Below are 19,409 nucleotides of genomic sequence, written 5' to 3' on the forward strand. Positions count from 1 at the left end.
GTATTATGAGGAAGCTCTAATTTGTATCTCCTCAGATATGAGCGTGTAGGAGTGTGTGCAGATAAGGGCCACCCTCCCACAGGATCAATGCATTATTCTCTGTGTGATGTAGCGTAGTGATATGGTAGAAGGGCTTGTCAGGGATGTGACGGGTCTTTGTTACCTGACTCTTTCCTCTTTGCTGTTCTTCTCCCTCCTGCATCCTTCCCTCTCTGCACTCTCTCCTCTCCCCCTCTTCCTGACAACAAGTCTGTCTCTTTTAAGAGTTGTTTGCTCTTGACTGAGAAGTGAAAATCAGAGCTGTCGCTCCAACGGAGCACACAAGCCACCGTGTAAAAAGTCTACTGCCGTACTACAGCTGAGATCACCTATAGGCAGTGTCTCTCCATCTTTTTCTCTTTATCTCTCTCATATCTCCCTCCCTTTTCCTAATTCACTTTCTGTCTCCTCCCAACCTTCTCTTTTCCTCTTTCCACGCCCTAAATGGATCTTTTATAGTTTGTAAAAAGAGTTAGTACTCATTTACTGTGAAGTTTGGATGTGAGTAATGCTGCACTTGCTGTTGGGACTGAAAGCCCTGAGAAGCACAATTTTAGTAGCCAGTCAATGCTTTAAGTGAATCTGAGTAGTGGGCTTGACACAATTGTGTCATCAAATGGCAAGCGCTGGAAGCAATTTCTAAACATTTGTACATGTTTTTTTTGTCTTTATACAAAGCATTTGGCATGTATTCCACCTCTGTTCTGCAAATGTTTGTTGCATCGCACAGGTGAAGAAAAAAATATTGTTTTGCAGCCTTGAAGGAGTCTTAGGCGACAGGTGCGCAAACAGTGAACCAATAATGTATTTGCCAAAAGGGAACACAGACACCTGCACACTGTCGTCATTCGCAATCAACTTTTATTGCAATGTTTTAGTCGTAAAACCATATGTGGGAGTTGGCTTCTTTCTTGTTGCTTGAAACAGCAATCACCCCCGGTAACTGGATCAGCTGTGCACGTTTATAGGTGATAGATATTTATTAGTCTTTTCGGAAATTCATATTGTGTCATACAGCAAACATCAGACCAACAACCAGACAGCCGCTTTACCAACACAAACATCACCCGAGTGCTATACAAGTTATACTAAAGGCTCATGCAGACTAAACGACTTTCAGCGTCGGCCGATGGCAGTGCCGTCTTGAAGTCGTCGTGGCGTTCACACTACGTGACTGATCGGTGACAGGGGGTCACACACTACACGAGCTCACAGCAGCTGTGTCACCCAACGCAGTTTTCCAAACCACATTTTGTCAAAACACACGGGAAATGTGAAACGGGAAATGAGCGATCCTGCACACAAAGCAGCTGTTGTTTGTTATTATAAAGATGGTGATTATAAAGACAAGGAATATGGGTAAAGGATGGATTAGCACACGCAGGTAGCAGGGATTGTCTGAGCTACAGAGAGAGCTGGAGGGGAGTAAAAAGGTGCAGCTCCTCGACACCCAGTTAACTCATGACTGTGAGGTTACAACTCACGGCCCAAAAAAGAGAACAACAAACGCACGTGTGGACATTTTCAGCTGAGGACTGCGGCTTACTTTGGCTAGCCTTCAACTAAACAATCAATCATGATTTCAGTTAAATGCTAAAGTTGTTACTGTTACCTTGTCTGTGGTCCGCTGGCAGAATAACGGTGCTTTCTGATAAGGTGCCGTCATGTTGTTGCCGAGGCAACATAAGTTTCATTTTACGGTGGACGGACGGTAACTGAGAATGTGTTGCGTTTTCTTTAGCTTGAAGTAATCCCATACTTTGGGCACTTTCTTCTTTGTCCCTCGCTATTTTCTCTCTCTTCCTCCACTTTGCAAACAGCTCTCACGTCATGTTCACAGCATAAGCGTGATGTGCGACAGTAATAAATGTCCTTGTGAAACACTGTTCTGTATAGTTATATGGATTAAACAAAGCATTTTATTAAGCGATTTAATTGATGAATCATTTGATTTAACTGATGAATCGTTTCAGCCTTAATGTTCACGTATATATGTGGATACAAATTACATTCTAATTCCATCAGCATTGTTGACTTTTTGGTTAGTTTATGTGTCTGAGAGTGTTGTGTATGTAAGATGCACAGGAACATCTGTGCCTAGCCTTGACTGCGTTGCAGACCGCAGTGAGGTAATTCTAAAGGGATTGTGCTAAGGGCAGCCTCAGCCTAAGGAGGTGACAGCAGCCTGTTTATTCCCAGGTGCGCTCCCACTTTCCACTCCACAAGAAATGGTGTGGTTTTTTTTCATCAGGATCATAGCAATTCTCCCTACCCCTACCCTGGCTCGCTTATCACCAAACATACATTAGAATGTCAGACACATCTTCCCCCTCCTGATCCATATCTGCAGAGTCTCTCCCTCGTCTCCAAACCACTCCAGCAAATGTTACTGTTTTATATCTGGGCTGGGAAAATACAATTTTTTCCCCCCACTGCATGTGAGGATTTGCAGACTCGATAACCTTAGCTGCTGAACTGCAAATGTCACTTCGGCTAGCCAACCAATCGCGTTTCTTTTCACTGGCCAGTGCGGCTCTGTTATGGGGTTCACACCCATGACACTGGGACTGAGCAGATGTGCACACATGAATGAGAATGAGTCAGCAGGGCTCTCAGGTGTGGCCAGGAGAGGCCGACTGAAATGCCACAAAATACCAGAAAACCATATCAGATGAAATTGTGCTTTTTATCAGAAAAATTACTGAAGTGGTGACAATGAGATGAGTTTTGCAGTGCTTTTCCAAAGCCTGAAAACCAATTAGTTCTGCAGGCTGATGCAGATGTGGTCTTACATGGTCAGTTTTAGCAACAGGAAACACTATGGCTCATCAACCTGTAGTAGGGATTAAATGAGGACATTGTGCTCTTTTCAATACCTTTTGGAGAGTGGATGTTCTGCAGCATATTATTGTACCTGAAAACCAACTGATGCTGTTGTAACACTAACTAAATGTGACCTGTGACTTGCAAGGCTGCTGGTTGCTGTGCTCTTTTTTTTTTTTTTCCAACAGCCAACACAAGGATGATTGTCAAAGCTTTTAGTAGAATGGGCAATCAAGCATTTTGTTCCACATAGGCTTTTTCACACAAATGTCGTTCTGTGTACATTCTGCTTCCATGGCCACCGGTTTATATTGCTCACACGGAGAGAAATGAAAGGGCATATCTAGCAGCATCTTGGTTTACATGGCAAAGAATGTGTTCTTCACACATACTAAGACGGGACATGGGAGGCAGTTATTCTTATCACTAATACACCTGTGCAGTTATTGGCCTGTTCTCCAGCCGTCAAGTTTCATCTGTGTGATGGCATATTTTAGGGACTTGGACCATCAGTGTTTTGTGACCATAGAGTTTTTATAATGCGGTTTATAATGAGTATCCTTGCTGCTGCAGGGTCCCTATGAACTCCACTATTTCCTTTAAAGACAGTCTCAAGTTGTCATATATGCTTTATTGCCATAACTGTGTAGTAGCCATTGTTTTCAAAAAGCAGATAACAATCTGCAATAATAAGCTAATATTGGCCAATATATTGACGTGACCATTTTAACAGTCAGGCTTTAGTTCATACGTTCTCTCTACTAGATCTGGTTAAAACACTGCAGATAAGAGAAATTTTTTTAACCTTTGTAGATTGCAACTATTATGAATTTCTCACACAGAATAGTAAATACAGAATTAAAAATCCCACTCATCTGCTGCTGCAAAGAGGTTAAAAGAGACTAAAGAATCATCTTGTATTATAGTATAAAATACAAAACCAGCGTTACTCATTAAAAGCCTTCTGAATGCCACAGCTTCAGTATTTTTCTCACATTTCCATGGAACACGTGGTTGAAGTTTGTCTGGTTTGTGACCTGTGACCTCTCAGTGTGAGGTGTAAGGGCAGCTCGTCCGAGAATACCGCGTCCGTGCTCTGATGTCAGGAGACAGGCTCATCTGTGGCTGTCCTTATCTGGATCAGAGAGGCAGCATTAGGAGCAGCAATCAGCCTGCTCATTTCTGCTGCTGAAGAATCACACATACACTGTCAGAGAGGATGGAATGGAGAGCCTGCCAATCATCCACCCGGAAATTAAATATTTACAAAATTGCTGTTGCATTGATAGGGGATATTAAACAGACTGGTGGAACATGTTTCTGGGGGCAGAGATTCTGCTTGTTTAATCGTGCTGTTACGAAACTGGTATGGATCCGACGTGGTTGTTCACTGTCTGGAATTGTGTGTATGCAAGATTCAGTTTGAGCGTGCATTGATGTGTTTTTGTCTTCCCTCTTTCCCTTTATTTTTTTGTAGTTCCTGTGTTTGAAGAACATCCGGACGTTTCTCAAGGTGTGCCACGACAAGTTTGGCCTGCGCAACAGTGAGCTGTTTGACCCTTTTGACCTCTTTGACGTCAGGGATTTTGGCAAGGTGAGTTAAAGCATTAGACATACGAATGAATGCCCTACTTTCCAGCCTCCGAAACGGTCTGCACTTGAGCTGACACTGTGATGAGCTCAAAAATGGTGTTGCCCATAGGCTATATTCTAACTACAGTGGGCGCTTAGAGACATGATGCTGCTTGCATTACTGATAATATCGCTTACAGCAGGAGCTACGTCTTTCTGTTGTCAGATGAAAACCTAAGGTGTGTTTTATGGTGTTTTTAGATGGGCCGATATACTGGTTACTATAGTTTTATAGTCTTTTTTTGTCCGTGAAGTATATGGTTGTCAAATAAAACATACCATTTTCTTAATTTTACACAATATATGACGTTTTCAGCTAACATCACGCGTGTATGTGTGGTGGAACAGTTCACGCATTTGTGAGTGCAAAGTTGTTTGAGCATCTACAGTATAGCACAGCCTGCCCATGTGATTTGCTTGGGTTTTTAAGCTAGTTCAAAGTCAGATCTGTCAGTTACATTAACTGCAATATGGAGCAAAGAGCCCAGATGAGCTTTTGGTGTAACACTTCAGGGTCAGCAATCTCATCTCATGTCACTGAGCAACTAGAGTTAAACTTGACTCTGCTTTCTAACAGTCTGCTGTTAGAATACAGTGTGGATGTGTGTGTATGTTGGCTGTGTGAGCAGTAAAGGTGAGTGACTCACTCGCACGTCATATTAGCTCCATGGAGAGTTTTTTTTTATGGGATATTCAAGTAGATTTTTGTTTTTATTAAATTGGTAGTCATAAGGCTACTGGCCACAAGGTCTTTTTTTTTTCCTTCATCTTGGGGGAGGTTAGTGACATGGAGTATGAGTGGACATTTTTGGAGCAGTGCTGCTCTAATTCATTGAAAAGTGGTTCAGCATCTGATTGGGATGCCTCGTGGATGCCTTCCTTTGGAGATGGTCTGGGAATGTTTCCTAGTTGACTGTGACCAAGGGGGTAAGCCACAGTTGGAATAGTGAAGCCGATCAAAGCCTGGAAGGTTTCATGTAGGCCCAAAAATGAAAACCCTGCGACATCCTGTGACACATGACAGATGTAACCATAATGCTTAGATTATAAACTCTATGTGAATCTAAAAAAACTATTCGGCCATCAGTGACGCTGTGTTGGTGTTCGGCAGGTGAACCTTGTAGGTGGGCTGATTAAAAAATCATGATCCAAGTCACAAAAAAACCACTGAGATAAACTTTTTGTTGGCGCACTATGCGGCTACCAGAATTACAGTGTTTCTGCTCTTGCTTTATGTCATTAAACCACCGCTATGCTGCGCGATCATGCACAGTAGACGCTGGTGCCAACAGGAAGTAGCGCCCTAGTAGTATTGTATTGGTCCTAAACTGGCTTCACTGCTCTCCATTCAAATCTGCGGGGTGGTTGTGTCCAGTAATATACTGTCTATGACTTTGACCCAGGAAACTGAGGAAGAATTGCATAACCCACCTGGCCTGGGAATGTCTCAGGATTCCCCAGTGAGGAGCCGGTGGTTATGGCTGTAGATAAGCACAATTAGGTGCTTCGCTCAGCCTGCTGCCTCTATGACCCAGACCCTGATAACTGGTAGAAAATGGATGTATAGATGGATGGAATTAGTTTGGTTTAGTTTAAAGTTTGTGGTTGTACATGTCAGAAAGGAAATTAAATTAGGTAGTGTAAACGAACATATGAACTTATTGGTATAGAAAACTGGAAAAGGGGGTTATGACATACTTTCTTTTCATGTGAGTGAACATGGGGACGGGGCTAGGCAAATTGACTGTTAAAAGAAGCAGCAGGGACAGTATGAAGTCATTCAATTGATGACGATAGCTGATGCTATTGTGTCAGGACTGGTGAAGTGGGAATGTTAATACTGTAGGTCTTCCGCTAATTGAAGGAACATGTAGGATTTATACTCCAGCGGAAGGAATTACTCTGTAGAGGTGAGATCTGAATAAACTGTATTACATCCTCGCTCTGATTGATTAGAAAGAGGATGCATATGCGGAGAGTCATCTGCCCGTTTATCTAACATATATCCAATTCAACACATCCACTCTCCCTGCTTTGGAATGAGAAGAGGCCAAACAAAGACGGAGATGGAAAAGATGAGAGAAGAAAAAGGAGACAAGGACTCATTTGGCAGTTTGCAGATAAACCACAAGACGATGTCTGAGAGTCAATGAGCTCGTACTGAATGGTATTAAAATCCAACAGCAGTCAGAATCAATCACATCGGCCCTCCATATGTCAATTTGGAAATTGCTTTTGTATGGTCTCAGCGGTGGCGGGCTTGTCTCACCATTGATTTTCCATTAAGGCCAAACATCACATTATAATATATTGAATTGAGTAGATCCCTACTAATGTGGCATACATTTAAATAGGGAGAATACCTCATAAACGGAAGAGAAAAGGGGAATGTTTTATTCCTGCATTCCTCCTTTTTTCCAGTTCATCACTGGTGTGTGCTTTTTCCTCTTTTGTTACCTGGACAAAAACGTTTCTTTGTGTGATCATCCGATAGCAAACAAAGGAAATTCTAACTCGTATAAATAATAGTATGGTATCATTCTTGTCTTCATTCCATATCATTCTTTTATCCTTTGTTTTCACCTACACAAAAAATGGAAATGCTTGCCAAAGGGATTTAGACGTTTTGGAGTGAAACAGCTTTGGGGCTTGTGCAAATTTTGATGAAAGGACGCACCCAGCCTGAGAACCCTCATAGTAGATGCCACTTGTATGATCCATCCCTCCAAAGGCACATCAGCTGACAGTTTTCGCTTGAGTGCATCCAGAGGTTCTCTCCTCTTGCATTGCAATGGGAATACCAAATGTTCTGGAGAAAGTGTTGCCACAGCAATGATTTAAACAATTTAGAAATGAAACAACACAGCAATTATTCACCATGTGCACATGTCCAGTTTGCCCCCATTATTGGGAGAAGTGTGAACACCACAAGATATGGTCTCGCAGCCAATTTTCTTCAAATGCTTTACCTCTTTGAGGAAGAGGACAAAGAAAGAGGAAAAAAAGGAGAAGGAAGAGAGATTTCTTAGTGAAAGACTACGTGGATGTCCCTGGTGGCACTCCTTTTTGAAAACAAATGGGGTGTTTGCAAAAATAGAGCCTAAACCGTTAATTTTTAATCTCGTCTTTTGCAGTGGAATTCAAAAAGTGGACTTTGGGGAGAGGGGCCGGGGAAGAGAGAGGGTTTTGATAGCAGCTGCCTCTATACACATTAATCAGCCCCTAACCACAGTGGCTGTGAGGCGCCCCAGAGTTCATCCCCCATGGCCTCTGATCGCCATCTCTGCCTCTAATGATGCCGTCTCCCGGGTCACATGCAGATGGAGACAGGGGCCAACTGGGCCCAATGCTGAAAAAGTAATTGCCCCTTCAAAACCTTCCCCTGCCCTTTCCAGTGGGGCTAGTATTAAAACAGACGGAGCACATACCCTGCTTGATATCCTCTACTGACTTTTATTTCCACTGCATACCTCATTTCAACGAGGAATACCATACCCCACACGCAACATGAGCTAGGGGAGGGGGACCGTAGTTGTATGGTTTCACGCACATATCGCCACACTTCTCGACTATGCACCCTAACCCATCCCCCATCAGAAATTCATTATGACATCATTAAACCAATGAAATACAGCTTATTACAGTAGACCCCAGAGGACGCTTTTATTTAAACACCTCCCTCCATCCGAACCCAGCCGCCTCGTTTCCTTTCTCACAACCTATTTTAATTAGCCACCAAAGGAACATTGCTGTCATTTAAATGAACATGGCAATCAGTTTATTTGGCTGTTGCCATGATTAGCATAATTAGCCTGCACCTGTTAACCATCTATCAACAGTTTGGTAATGTTCTGTGTGTGACTGGAGAGAAGGAAGGAAGCTTTCTGACAGATTTGCCGTCTTCATTAAAGGGGAGAGCGTCATTTATTTGAAATGCAGACAGTGTTGCGTGCATCAGTTTCTATCTCATCTAAACAGCCTTGGCCCCGCGAATGACTGTCTTGTGAAGTGTCGGAGCCATCCAAGTGATGCTCATTGACTCGATAGTACAGTGTCAAGGTGAATGGATTTTATTTGTGCGCTGCATTTGAATGGAAATTGGTCCCTCAGTGTGAGGTTGTTGTTTATCTGAAACAGCTCTCACTTGGCAGGTGGTTCAGGTGACAGAAGGCAGATTTTCTAGCAAACCCGCGATGAAGACTTGTATGCATTTGTGAACTCTTCCACTTTACCGCTAAGTTTTCCTCCTTGGAACGGAGAAATTGTAGTGTCAGTCTTTGCTTTTGCTTCCATAAGTGAGTGACTGCATGTTCTTGGGATGAAATCAGATATTATTTTTTTGTTTTGTAATCTATTTCAGAAATTTGGTCTGCACCACAGTCTATAATTGGTTTACTTAATATCGAATACACCAAACACACCTTGAAACAGATGGAGATGCTATGTGAAAGAAACACCAATCCCCTGATTTAATTTGCACCAACTGCTCCCTTTTCTGCTGCTTTTCTTTCCAGCTCACTTCCCCCATCCATCTCTTCCCTTTTCTCACTGTCCTCCTCTCTCAACTCATTCATCTCACACCCACTCTCAGTGCAAGTATGTTGTGATAACACTAAGCCAGCGGCAGGCGAGCCACCATTGTGTCAGGACGGCGTGATTGCCATTGGTCGGCAGTGTTTGATTACCCTCTCTGCTGCTCTGAATCCCGTGCACACTGAACTCCTGCTCCTTTCATTTCCTTCCTGTGCTCTGTGGCTAAAAATAGCTAGTTGCTTAGCATCCACGCCCAGTACTACTAACATCTGGAACGTGCCTCAGCCACCGTTGGCCCGCCTGCCTGAATGCTATTTACTGAAGTAGGTTTTAACCTCAGTCCTCCCTCAGCCTGGCTCTGTGCTCATTTTTTCTAAGCATGTGAACATTTTCAAAAAAGCAAAGTACATTAAACCTTTGAACCTTGGCTGTCTTTACTTGGTTTTTAATGTATTTTCAGGGTTATGGCTCAGTCACCACATGCCTTACTAAGGCTTTCCATATATTATGGGCACGTGAGTGACTAAATGAAAATGATCTAGGACAAATTTTTAACATTCAGCACTAAGGCATTCTGTGCTTTAAAAATGGATTTGTGTCTAACCGTGTGTTTCTCTTCTCTCTCTTTCTAATATGTTTTGAGTTTTTGATTGCAATTTACTAAATTAGGAAGTGTAATGTTGCCTTGGAGTCATTGAGCTAGCTGCGGGCTACACCTGAGGCCTGTTTTGTTGGCGTAACTTTATCAGTTTGGCTGATAAGATACCAGCTCATTCCCACTGTAGAAAAAGTGTCATTGAGATTATTTTAAGTAGGGCTTGGCGATATGACCAAAAATGGCTATAATTATATAATAATTATCACGATAAATGTCAGATTATTTCTTTCAAGTTAAAAGGCAGATTTTTGCTCCTGAGTGTAAACTGAAGAAACCAGATGGTTAAACTGTTGTTTATGAACATGACTCTTGAAACTCTTGCCAAACAGTGGATCATTTCACCAATAGGTAGAACAATCAAAACTTTGATGTTAATCAAAATTATAATGTTAAAATAATTTTTCAACAAATATAATAAAAATCATTTAAAATCATTTATCAGTACTTTCTTGTCAACAAAATAAATGTCTTAATAGAAAAATTAAGTGCTGATTCATTATTCAAATTAATTAAATCAAACATTTATTAAACATTTTTGATGTTTCTATCAAAGAAAATTATATCGCAATAATTATTGTTTTGTATTGTATCGTTTTATCACCCAGCCCTATTTGTGAGGCAAGATCTAAAGTTTTTTATGAATTCATGGACATTCATTCTCGAAGGACATTGGGGAAAGGTGTTTTTCTGTTTGACAAGACAAATTATAGAAGGCTACAGAACAATGTCCATGCACTGGAGGGACACATGCATTGCATGATGTTATTGGTATTGATTCGCACTGTGCTTTGTGAAGAGTAGCTGGAGAAAAGGTAGTGCTTCATGCCTGTCAGACTCAGGCTGGAGAGACTTCAGTGAGGGTCAAGTGGCCAGGGTCACTCAGGTCAGAGCGTCCCCTTCCATTAGTGACATCCTCAGCAGCATTCCTTTACTGTCACGGCCCAAGGGGATTTTATAAGCCATTATTCTCTATCTTACCTTTCACTTCTGGAGGAGGTAGGGTTGGGCTGTTGGACGGCATGACTTCGAGCAATCATCGTGATTGTAACCCCCCCCCCCGCCGGGAAGAAAAATAAAACTTAAAGACACAGAACACTATATTTTTCTACCCGCGATCCGTTATCACGGCAAAAGGTGAGCCGCTTGCTAATGACACAGCCTATCAAACAACCAAAACCAACATCTGCACCCTGTGTTTTCAATGCTGCTTTACTTGGTCTGTGCTTGTAAAACATCCACCGCGACTTGTAACGTCATAGGCTAACATGTTTTTAACCGAGTGAAGTAAGAGATGACCACTACACCCCCCACTGCGCACATGTGCGCGTTTTTGGTACTTTCACTTTATATTTGAGTCTAAATAAAGCCAGAGTAAAACCGGCCTTCACTAACATTAAAAGAAATTGTGACACTGTTGTGAAATATAATTAACATTAATGTTATACAATAACATTAACTTTCAGGGAAAAGGAGTAGAGGGGTTCTATGACACACACCTGCGCAAATCAAATTCCAGAGCACTTCATTTGACATCTACAGTTTATTTCCTATTTATTTTTCAGAGATTTTTTATACGTCACAGTCTATGACTTGTTCATAACTATGATGCATTGTTGATTAAACTACCCCACAGTATACAAAGTTTAAAAAAGTCACACTGACCAGCTACAACATCAAAATGCTGCTTATATATAATGCATTGATATTGTAATAAATACATTTAACTTTCAATAGAGTGTTCTTACATTGTGGTGTTGTTACATTTACTTCATAAAGGATCTGAATACCTCCTCCACTACAATACCACATCCCTTGATCCAAGATTACACCCAGTGCTCCCCAAAGAGAGAATTTATCACCCTAACCTTCTCTGAAAACACATCCTCCTGCCTCAGCAGACAGTTTTGTGGCTGCCTCTTCCATCCCTGTGTCCCCTGACTTCACGCCCTGTCCATCAGGAATCCCCAAACTGCAAGTTTTTACATAAAGCTTCCAAGACATAATCAATAATTCATTCCAAATGCCACAGAGCTGATGATAATTCTCCTGACATGAATTATAAATGGGAACTTCCTCCCCCCCTTCCTGTGTTTAGACCCCCTTCCATCTCTCCCGTCCATGCTCCACTCCCACGACCTCATTATTCCTTCAGCTCGTTACTGTGATACCGGCAGAAACAGGTGGTTGCTGAGCGGTAGCCTGTTGTCCAGGATACAGCCCGGGTTGGTGCTTGGCTCAGGGTTGCTGACTGCTGGATGTGATGGATCGAGGATGGCATCTACTCTCTTATTCTGGTTTGCGTGACAGATGAGCAAAATTGTGAGGTCCAGATTTCCCAAAATATGTCATTTGGATGGAATCTCATTGCCATCTGGATCCCCTCCAGCTGTTCCTTGCCCACCTGCTCTATAGTTTTTGGTTGTAGTGTTTTTTGTTACAGATTATTGTCCCATTCTATGGTACATTACAGTCAAAAAGGAGGAAACAAATGCACATGTTTTCTTGTAATTATGAATTCTGTTGACCATAAATGTCAATTAGCTTCTCTTAATTATGAAAAGACATAATGGCAAGATCTGTATCATATAATCATGAGTCTTAATTATGAAATCAGTACGTTGTAATGTCCGTATCTCAAATGATAAAGGTAAACACGGTTAACACTCATTATCATAATTACAAAGTAGGGGGCTCATAATTACAAGATTATTATTATATAGTTTTCTTGCTATATGATTTCCCATATAAATAATGTCTCTTTTGCTCTTGATGGTATTGATGTGCTTCTGTAACATTCTTCGCTGTACTAAAACAATTCTACTGTTGTAATGGAAAAAGCAGTACCTTCCAAAATCATCGGAGACAGTTTACTCACAATAAGCACTCTGTCTTTATTTCCTTTCCCCCCTCCGATTTATTTTTGTCGTTTTCCCTTTTGACAGCATCTCACACAACTGTGTCATTTAAATCTACCAGAAGAGAGAGAATAAAAGCGATAAATCAATAGCTGCGTAAAGCTGCGTAAAGATCTTTTCTTGAACTTTAAAGCCCGGTGCAGTCTGGATCCTATTGAGGAAAACATTGCCCTCTGTTGTTTTGTGTTGCAGTGAAATGTGCTGCTAGACAAACTGATAGACTGAGAAAATGTGGTTTGGCCCAAGCGCAGTTGAAGTTTCTTAGCTCACTGTTATGCAATGCTGAGTACCCAGAAGGCTGCTGAGGTGCGATCACAACCCTCTCTTGCTTTTTTGGATTGTTTGTCAGTGGTCACTGGAGGGCGTGTCCCTGTTGTTAGGGAGGTGTCTTTGGAGCGCTGCAGGACTAAAGCGGGGAGGGATAAAGAGGAAGAGCCCCCACAGAGCAGGAGTCTCTGAATGCCTTACAGCCGCTGTGAGCTCTCATTATTTCTCTTCCCCTGATTCCTCCCTCCGAGGCCCCACAGGCAAGGCCATGATGGACAGGTACATTCTCTGAGGAATCACTGGCATGAAAAAAGAAGAAAATCACCAAAAAGGGCGTCCGTCCTCAAACATTTTTTCATTGCACGGGTATTACACTCATATGGAGCTGAAAGGAAAATAACCTTGTGTCTCATAAATCATACTTTTTGTGCACAACTTCCAATGTGCATTTCAGTACACTTTGGATTCCGCAATAATACCCTATTTGCCCTCAAATCGAAGATAATAATCCAAACCTTCCTTTTGTTATGCTCTCAGCGGTGGCTCAGCACCTTGCAGAAGATATTATTTTTGGAGACATTTGGCACACAGAGCACAGAATGCCAAGGTAGCTTTGCTGGATCATCAGAGTAAGCTGCTTTTCAAAAACCCACAATTAAATCATGAGAGTTACCAAATGGTGCAGTGTGTCGCGTAAAAAGATTGCTCCGTGTTTATTTACAAGGGGGTTTCGCTGGCAAAGCATTCGAAAAAACAGACAGACTGCTCTCATCAAATTAGCTATTGTCTTTGTGTTTTAGGTTATTAGTTGTTTGTTGCTGTGCATTGCCACTGTTGGTATTAAGTGGGAAAAGCAGACAGATTTGTAGTATTAGACAGCACAGATCGGAAGCAATGCTCTGCCAGTTAGCTGCACCCTACAAGTGTTAATGGACCATGTGTTCACTGACAGCCAGTCATTAGGGATTGGCTTGGATCCTAAGAGAGCCAAATTAGAAATCTCAGCTGTGTGAACATGAGCTTAATGTTTCAATTTGAATATTTTGGGAGATTAGACGGAGCATTGTCTCAAGTTTATGTCCTAACTGCGTACTAGAAACAAATTACGACAACATGAGGGGTTCTTAAAGATCACTCTCACTCTTTTTTCCCTCCCAGGTGTGATGTGTATGGACATTATTGTATCACAATGCAACACGTGAATGATGGATTTGCTTGTCTCTGCAGACAGAAAGTAAGGACAAACTGTGATTGGTGTTTGGCTTCAGCAACAGTTTGGGGAAACTGTTAGATTGTAGAAAACATAACTACTGTTTTACTATGTCTAGAGCTGGGTGGTAAGCTTTAAACAGAAGAATGAATGGCTATCTGTAATATAGTCTGTTTTGTTGACCCATCCACCCTCCTCCCTCTGTGGACTTTGTTGCTCTACAATAATGTTACCAATGTAAATGCTCCGTACTTGTATAGCGCCTTTCTAGTCTTTTCGACCACTCAAAGCGCGTTTACACTACAGCATTCACCAGTCACACACATTCATACACTGAGCCTAAGTGCTCAAACGGAAACTAACATTCACACTCATTCATACACTGGCGGAATAGCCACCAGGGGCAATTCGGGGTTCAGTATCTTGCCCAAGGACACTTCGACACGCAACTAGGGGGAGCCAGGGATTGAACCGCCGACGTTCCAATTAACGGCCAACCCGCTCTACCTCCTGAGCCACAGCCGCCCCATTACTCCTTTGTCCTCCTTTGTCCTAAGCAGATAGTAATTACTGCAGCCACTAGAGCTTTGTCACTTGAACATATCCATATGTTGCTTTGGGACACATGCTGAAATGACTGATGCTCTCATTCTTCTGTTAGAGGATCATCTCATATTGGGATATTGATAGTGCCAGGCTCAAACTACAAGAGAATAAGGCATCCTGGCATTAAACTTGTCTAAACAACATATTAAAGTTGCAGGGGAGAAACAGCTTATTAAGTGGAACAGATGAAATAGAGCTATGCGTTTAATTTTCTTCCTGCTGTAAAAGTGATCCGAAATAAACAAGATAGAAAAATGTGAGTCAGGACTGTTCCAAAGTTGCTGTTTGATAGATGCCAACAGCATCACTTCATGTGACTACAAAGCAATGAGGTACATTGATTTCTGGTATACTATTTGCCACAATTGTCTCCCGACATTAGCACGGATTGTATACTTCCATCAGATGCCAACTTTGCTGGAGTGTCCTTGAGCAGTAAACTGAAACCAGGGATTCTGTATTGAGGCCAACACTGACCTCCGACCTCTGGGGACAAAAGTGTAAATGTGCCCCTCCGCAAGTATCAAAACAGAAACGAAATGAGACCCACAACACATGTCCTCTACAGGATTTAAACTGCGGATGAGCAAAACAAGAGCTCACATAAGCTGAAAAATACATTGTGTTATTATGATAAAACATCAACATAAACAAGACCCCGAATACGCTTTTTTCCATATCCGCCCGAAAGTTCAATCGGGCACATAAACGCAGGATTATAACATGTTCTGACCAAAAATTACTGTGGCAGATATGTGTGACTGTATAAGTGGAAATAACCACTTTACTCAATTGGAACATCGACAGCACTGTCTATGGCAGCCATTAAATTTGTCATTGCTTTTTATACGGTCTAGTTCATCAGAGTGCTAGATGACACACACTGGCACAGGCAGAGATGGACACTCACACATTCACATACACACACATACTGAAGCCCAGGGCCATAAAGTCTCTGTTGGAGCCAGTGCTCTATGATTTCCTCCTATCAAAGGGCTGTAAAATGTAAATTAGACTGAATGGATGACATGGTCTCTCATTATCTGCTGCATGGATTATAGAAAGTTGTAGCAACATATTTGGCTCTGATGGCAATAGACTCCATTAATCCACCCTCTTCATCCTGCTGTACCACCTTTCACTGCCAGATGCTTCATCTTATGGTCAAGATCTTCCCCACTGCTTCATCATCCCATCTCTTCCTCCCACCAGATTTATTCTCTTTTCTTTCTAACCTCTGATCCCCTTTGGTTACAATTATTGTGTCTTTACCCGTGGCTGTGGCTTGGTTGGCACATGGTAATTTGATATGGCTGATATAAAGGTAGCAGCCAGGTTCCTTATTGTGCAGTGTTGGGGAGCTTGCCAGGTGTTATAAACACCCCCCTGCAGTGGCCACTAAAACTGATGCCCTCCTCCATGCTTCTATTCATTTATTTCCCTGCAGGTGCCTCATAGCAGGTAGTAATGATGCACAGCCTTATGTGGCCAACAGGGTGGACTGCCTGATGTGTAGGTAAAAGCAAGACTTTCCCCACTTAAGGGAATACTACCCATATTTTGAGCATGTGTAACGCACAGGAAATATAATAGTATGACTTGTAAGCTTGGTGTTGAGACACACTATCCAAATCCCAAAATGTAGTAAAGCAGTAAGTGGGGAAAAAAAGAAATGTAAGAAAATGGAAAATGGAGGTGCTTAGGTTTTGATTAATATGCTTTATTAACCATTACTTACATTATAACATTTGACCAACTTTAAAGAAAAACTAGATAGACTATGTTAAAGTTAGACAAGAGGCTGTGTGATTATTGGAGTTTAAAGGCCAACACTGATATTTATAGTTGAGAAGTAATCAGTTCTGGATAAAAACTTGATGATTGTAACATTAGGCCTACAAATAAAATCAAATTTTACAGCCAATGTCATTGTAAAAAATACTTAAAATAAAAATTAAGGTGGTGTATTGAGTTTTCTTGTAAACGAACAAATACTTTTACATTCAGTGTTTCTCACCAAAGGTTATCACATGTAACTTGAAGTTGAACAAGCATATTTAGTGCATTTCCTTTCTCATAAAACATTTGCAAAGCCAATTTGTTTATTTTCATAGATAGAGCTATAGCTGGAGGTTCTTCAGTATGTCTCACAGAAAGTACTTTTACGGTTATGAAGGAAAGGTTTATTTCTGGGAAAAATATGATGTCCTGATGTGCTCCGACGCTCTGCCTCAACTCTGTGTAATTAAGTTTCCTAATGAACAGATAGCTTTACTTAGTGCTAACACTACAGTAACCGCTAACTGCTGCTAACAGTAGCTGCTGTTATCAAACAGTCAACCTAAGCAATAGGACAGCCAACTGCACGGCTAACTGAGTAGCTAGCAGCAGCTGCTGTTAGCAGTAGTTAGCGGCTAAAGTAACTGGTAACAAACAAACTCGGTAAATCACCAAAAGTGGAGGCAGAGGGAAAATCAGAGAAGATTTTCTCCATCAACTCTGATCCAGTTTCACCAAAACCAGTGAATAAAGTTATGGAGTTGTGTTTTGTTCAGTAATCAATGAGGCCTAGTCTCACATAGCAGGCCTTGATGCAGTTCTGTGCAGCAAGTCCTTGGCCAATCAGAAGCATGTATGCTTTCAGGAAGGGGTAGTAGCCTCTCATCCCGCTGTTAGACGTTGTTAGACGCAGCTGCCTCTGAAGTCTGGGACATTGCCCTGTGCTGCAAAGTATCGGAGGTGGGTCTTTGAGAAGACGAGTGTTGCAAAGAAAGAAACACTATTGCGCCTGCTGTGGCAGCATCTTTCAGGGCACGCTGTGCTGATTGCGATGCAGCATCACCGCATCAGCGTAACAGCGCAACTGCAGTTGAAAAGGACAGAAATCCACAAAATGCAACTCTTGCTAGGAAACAGTGTTTAACATGAAGACACCTGTCAGAGTTTTGTCAGGAGCTGGAGGCGGGACCAAATTGTCATTCTCAATGCAGGAAAAACCCTGCTATTTGTCAAATGCTGTACCTGTACCTGACTGCAGACTGACACTTCAAGACGTGTTGCAAGAAGAGATGGGTGTATTCAGGAGGCAAAGAGCGATCATTTCTGACATCTTTTCCAACCTCTGAGTCAGTCTCCTGAACATAATACTTGCTGGGCTTTGTGTGTATCTGTGTGTATTGAGTGTGTGTGCGCATGCCTTGCCCCCACGCTGTGCTCCGTCTGCCTCAGCTGCAATTACCAGAAGAGAAGAGTGCCCGTAGCTACCTGCTCATCATCCTAGAGCCAGAGCCCAGCCCTGGACAAAGCACATATAGCAGCTCCTGCCAGAGACTGCATTATGGAGATTAGGGTGAAAGATTGACAAAGAGGTAGAGGGAGACGCGCTCGGTGAGAGCAGCGAGGCTTCGGGGAAGAGAAATTAGTTTGCTTGTGGATGATCCCTCAAGGCTCAAGGAGAAGGAGAGAGAAAGCCAGAGAAATTAGGAGAGGGAAGAAAAGGGAAAGATAGAGGAAGACAGACAGAGTGAGCGACAGAAACAGACTAATCTTGCTTAGTCAGATATTCGTCTTGTCAAGCTGACAGTGGTCTGGAGCAGTACTGAAACAATTAGAAAAACGAATCAACAACAATTCTAATAATCAATTAATTACTTTTATTAAGCAAAAAAGCCAAACATGCCCTGGCTTCCGCTTCTCAGATGAGAGGATTTACTGCTTTTCTCTGTTTTCATTGTAAATTGAATACATTTTAAATCCGGAGATGCTGCGTGCGGCTCAGAGAACTTATGGATGAAACTGGTACACATGTTGCTTTAAATTATTGAGAGATGCTCTCACAGGAGAATAATTATCCCACACCTCTGCACACAGAATGGGAAGAGCATTATCTATTTTAGATCAATGTAACAATAGTTTGAAACGCTCTCAACAAATGTCCAGAGGGACCGGAACGTTACTATGATCAGTATATTGTGATGCTAAGCACAAGCAGCGTACAGGATCTGCTGATACTTTCCAATACACATGCATCTGAGATAGTTGGATGTGTGAATATGTCCTTTGAAATATGGATCAAATTGGACTGGAATGAATCATGATGGATTTTTTTTTATTTGATCAAAAAATAAAAATCAAATTATTGCATTTCTGGCCAGAAAGAGAGATTAAGTGAGAGGACACCCACAGTGAAACAAAGCACACAGGGGTGACACACTGGCTGACGCCAAGACAGAAACACTGCCAGACAGAGACAATGTTTGACAGGAGAAAAGAACAGAGCTGGAGGTGGAAAGGAGATGTTGACAGGAATTGACAAGCTAATTGCAGAAAATTGAAATAAGAACAGAAGAAAGAAAAATAAAAAGGTGCTTGTGGACAAAATGGAGACAAAGAAAAGACGGAGAGAATGAAGAGTGACATTGCCGTCATTCCTATCGTAGTGGGAGTCCGTCGTCTCAGCTATGCACCTTGGTGCCCTTTGTGATGAAGGAGAGTGATTTCATTGCAGACAATGGCTGGGAGGATAGCAAGCTTATGGCCGGCCTGGGCCTGTGTCAGCCTAAATGGCAACAATCACTAATCCCCTCAGTCCGTTTTGCCCAGAGAGGGCTGGAGCCTGAGCTGCGATGATGCACATGGCACTGAGATGTATGTGTCTGCATGTTTCTAACTGTTGGTTCATATTTTTTGATATGAACAAATTTGTTTCATTGTTTCAGACTTTTCT

At 42.0% G+C, this 19,409-nt stretch overlaps 1 protein-coding gene across 6 annotated transcripts in view; it reads left to right on the plus strand.

Annotated features, from left to right (window-relative positions):
* vav2 (vav 2 guanine nucleotide exchange factor) overlaps window positions 1-19,409 on the plus strand; it is a 224,714-nt gene that overhangs the window by 78,525 nt on the left and 126,780 nt on the right. For all 6 annotated transcript variants that reach the window (XM_038734636.1, XM_038734633.1, XM_038734638.1 and 3 more), the window contains exon 2: window positions 4,340-4,456. In XM_038734636.1, the coding sequence (XP_038590564.1) occupies window positions 4,340-4,456 (117 nt within the window). The remainder of the gene's footprint in view (window positions 1-4,339; window positions 4,457-19,409) is intronic.

This window comes from Micropterus salmoides, unplaced genomic scaffold, assembly GCF_014851395.1.
Source record: "Micropterus salmoides isolate LMB-PRFRI ecotype aquatic unplaced genomic scaffold, ASM1485139v1 Ms_hic_scaffold_20, whole genome shotgun sequence".
NCBI lineage: Eukaryota > Metazoa > Chordata > Actinopteri > Centrarchiformes > Centrarchidae > Micropterus > Micropterus salmoides.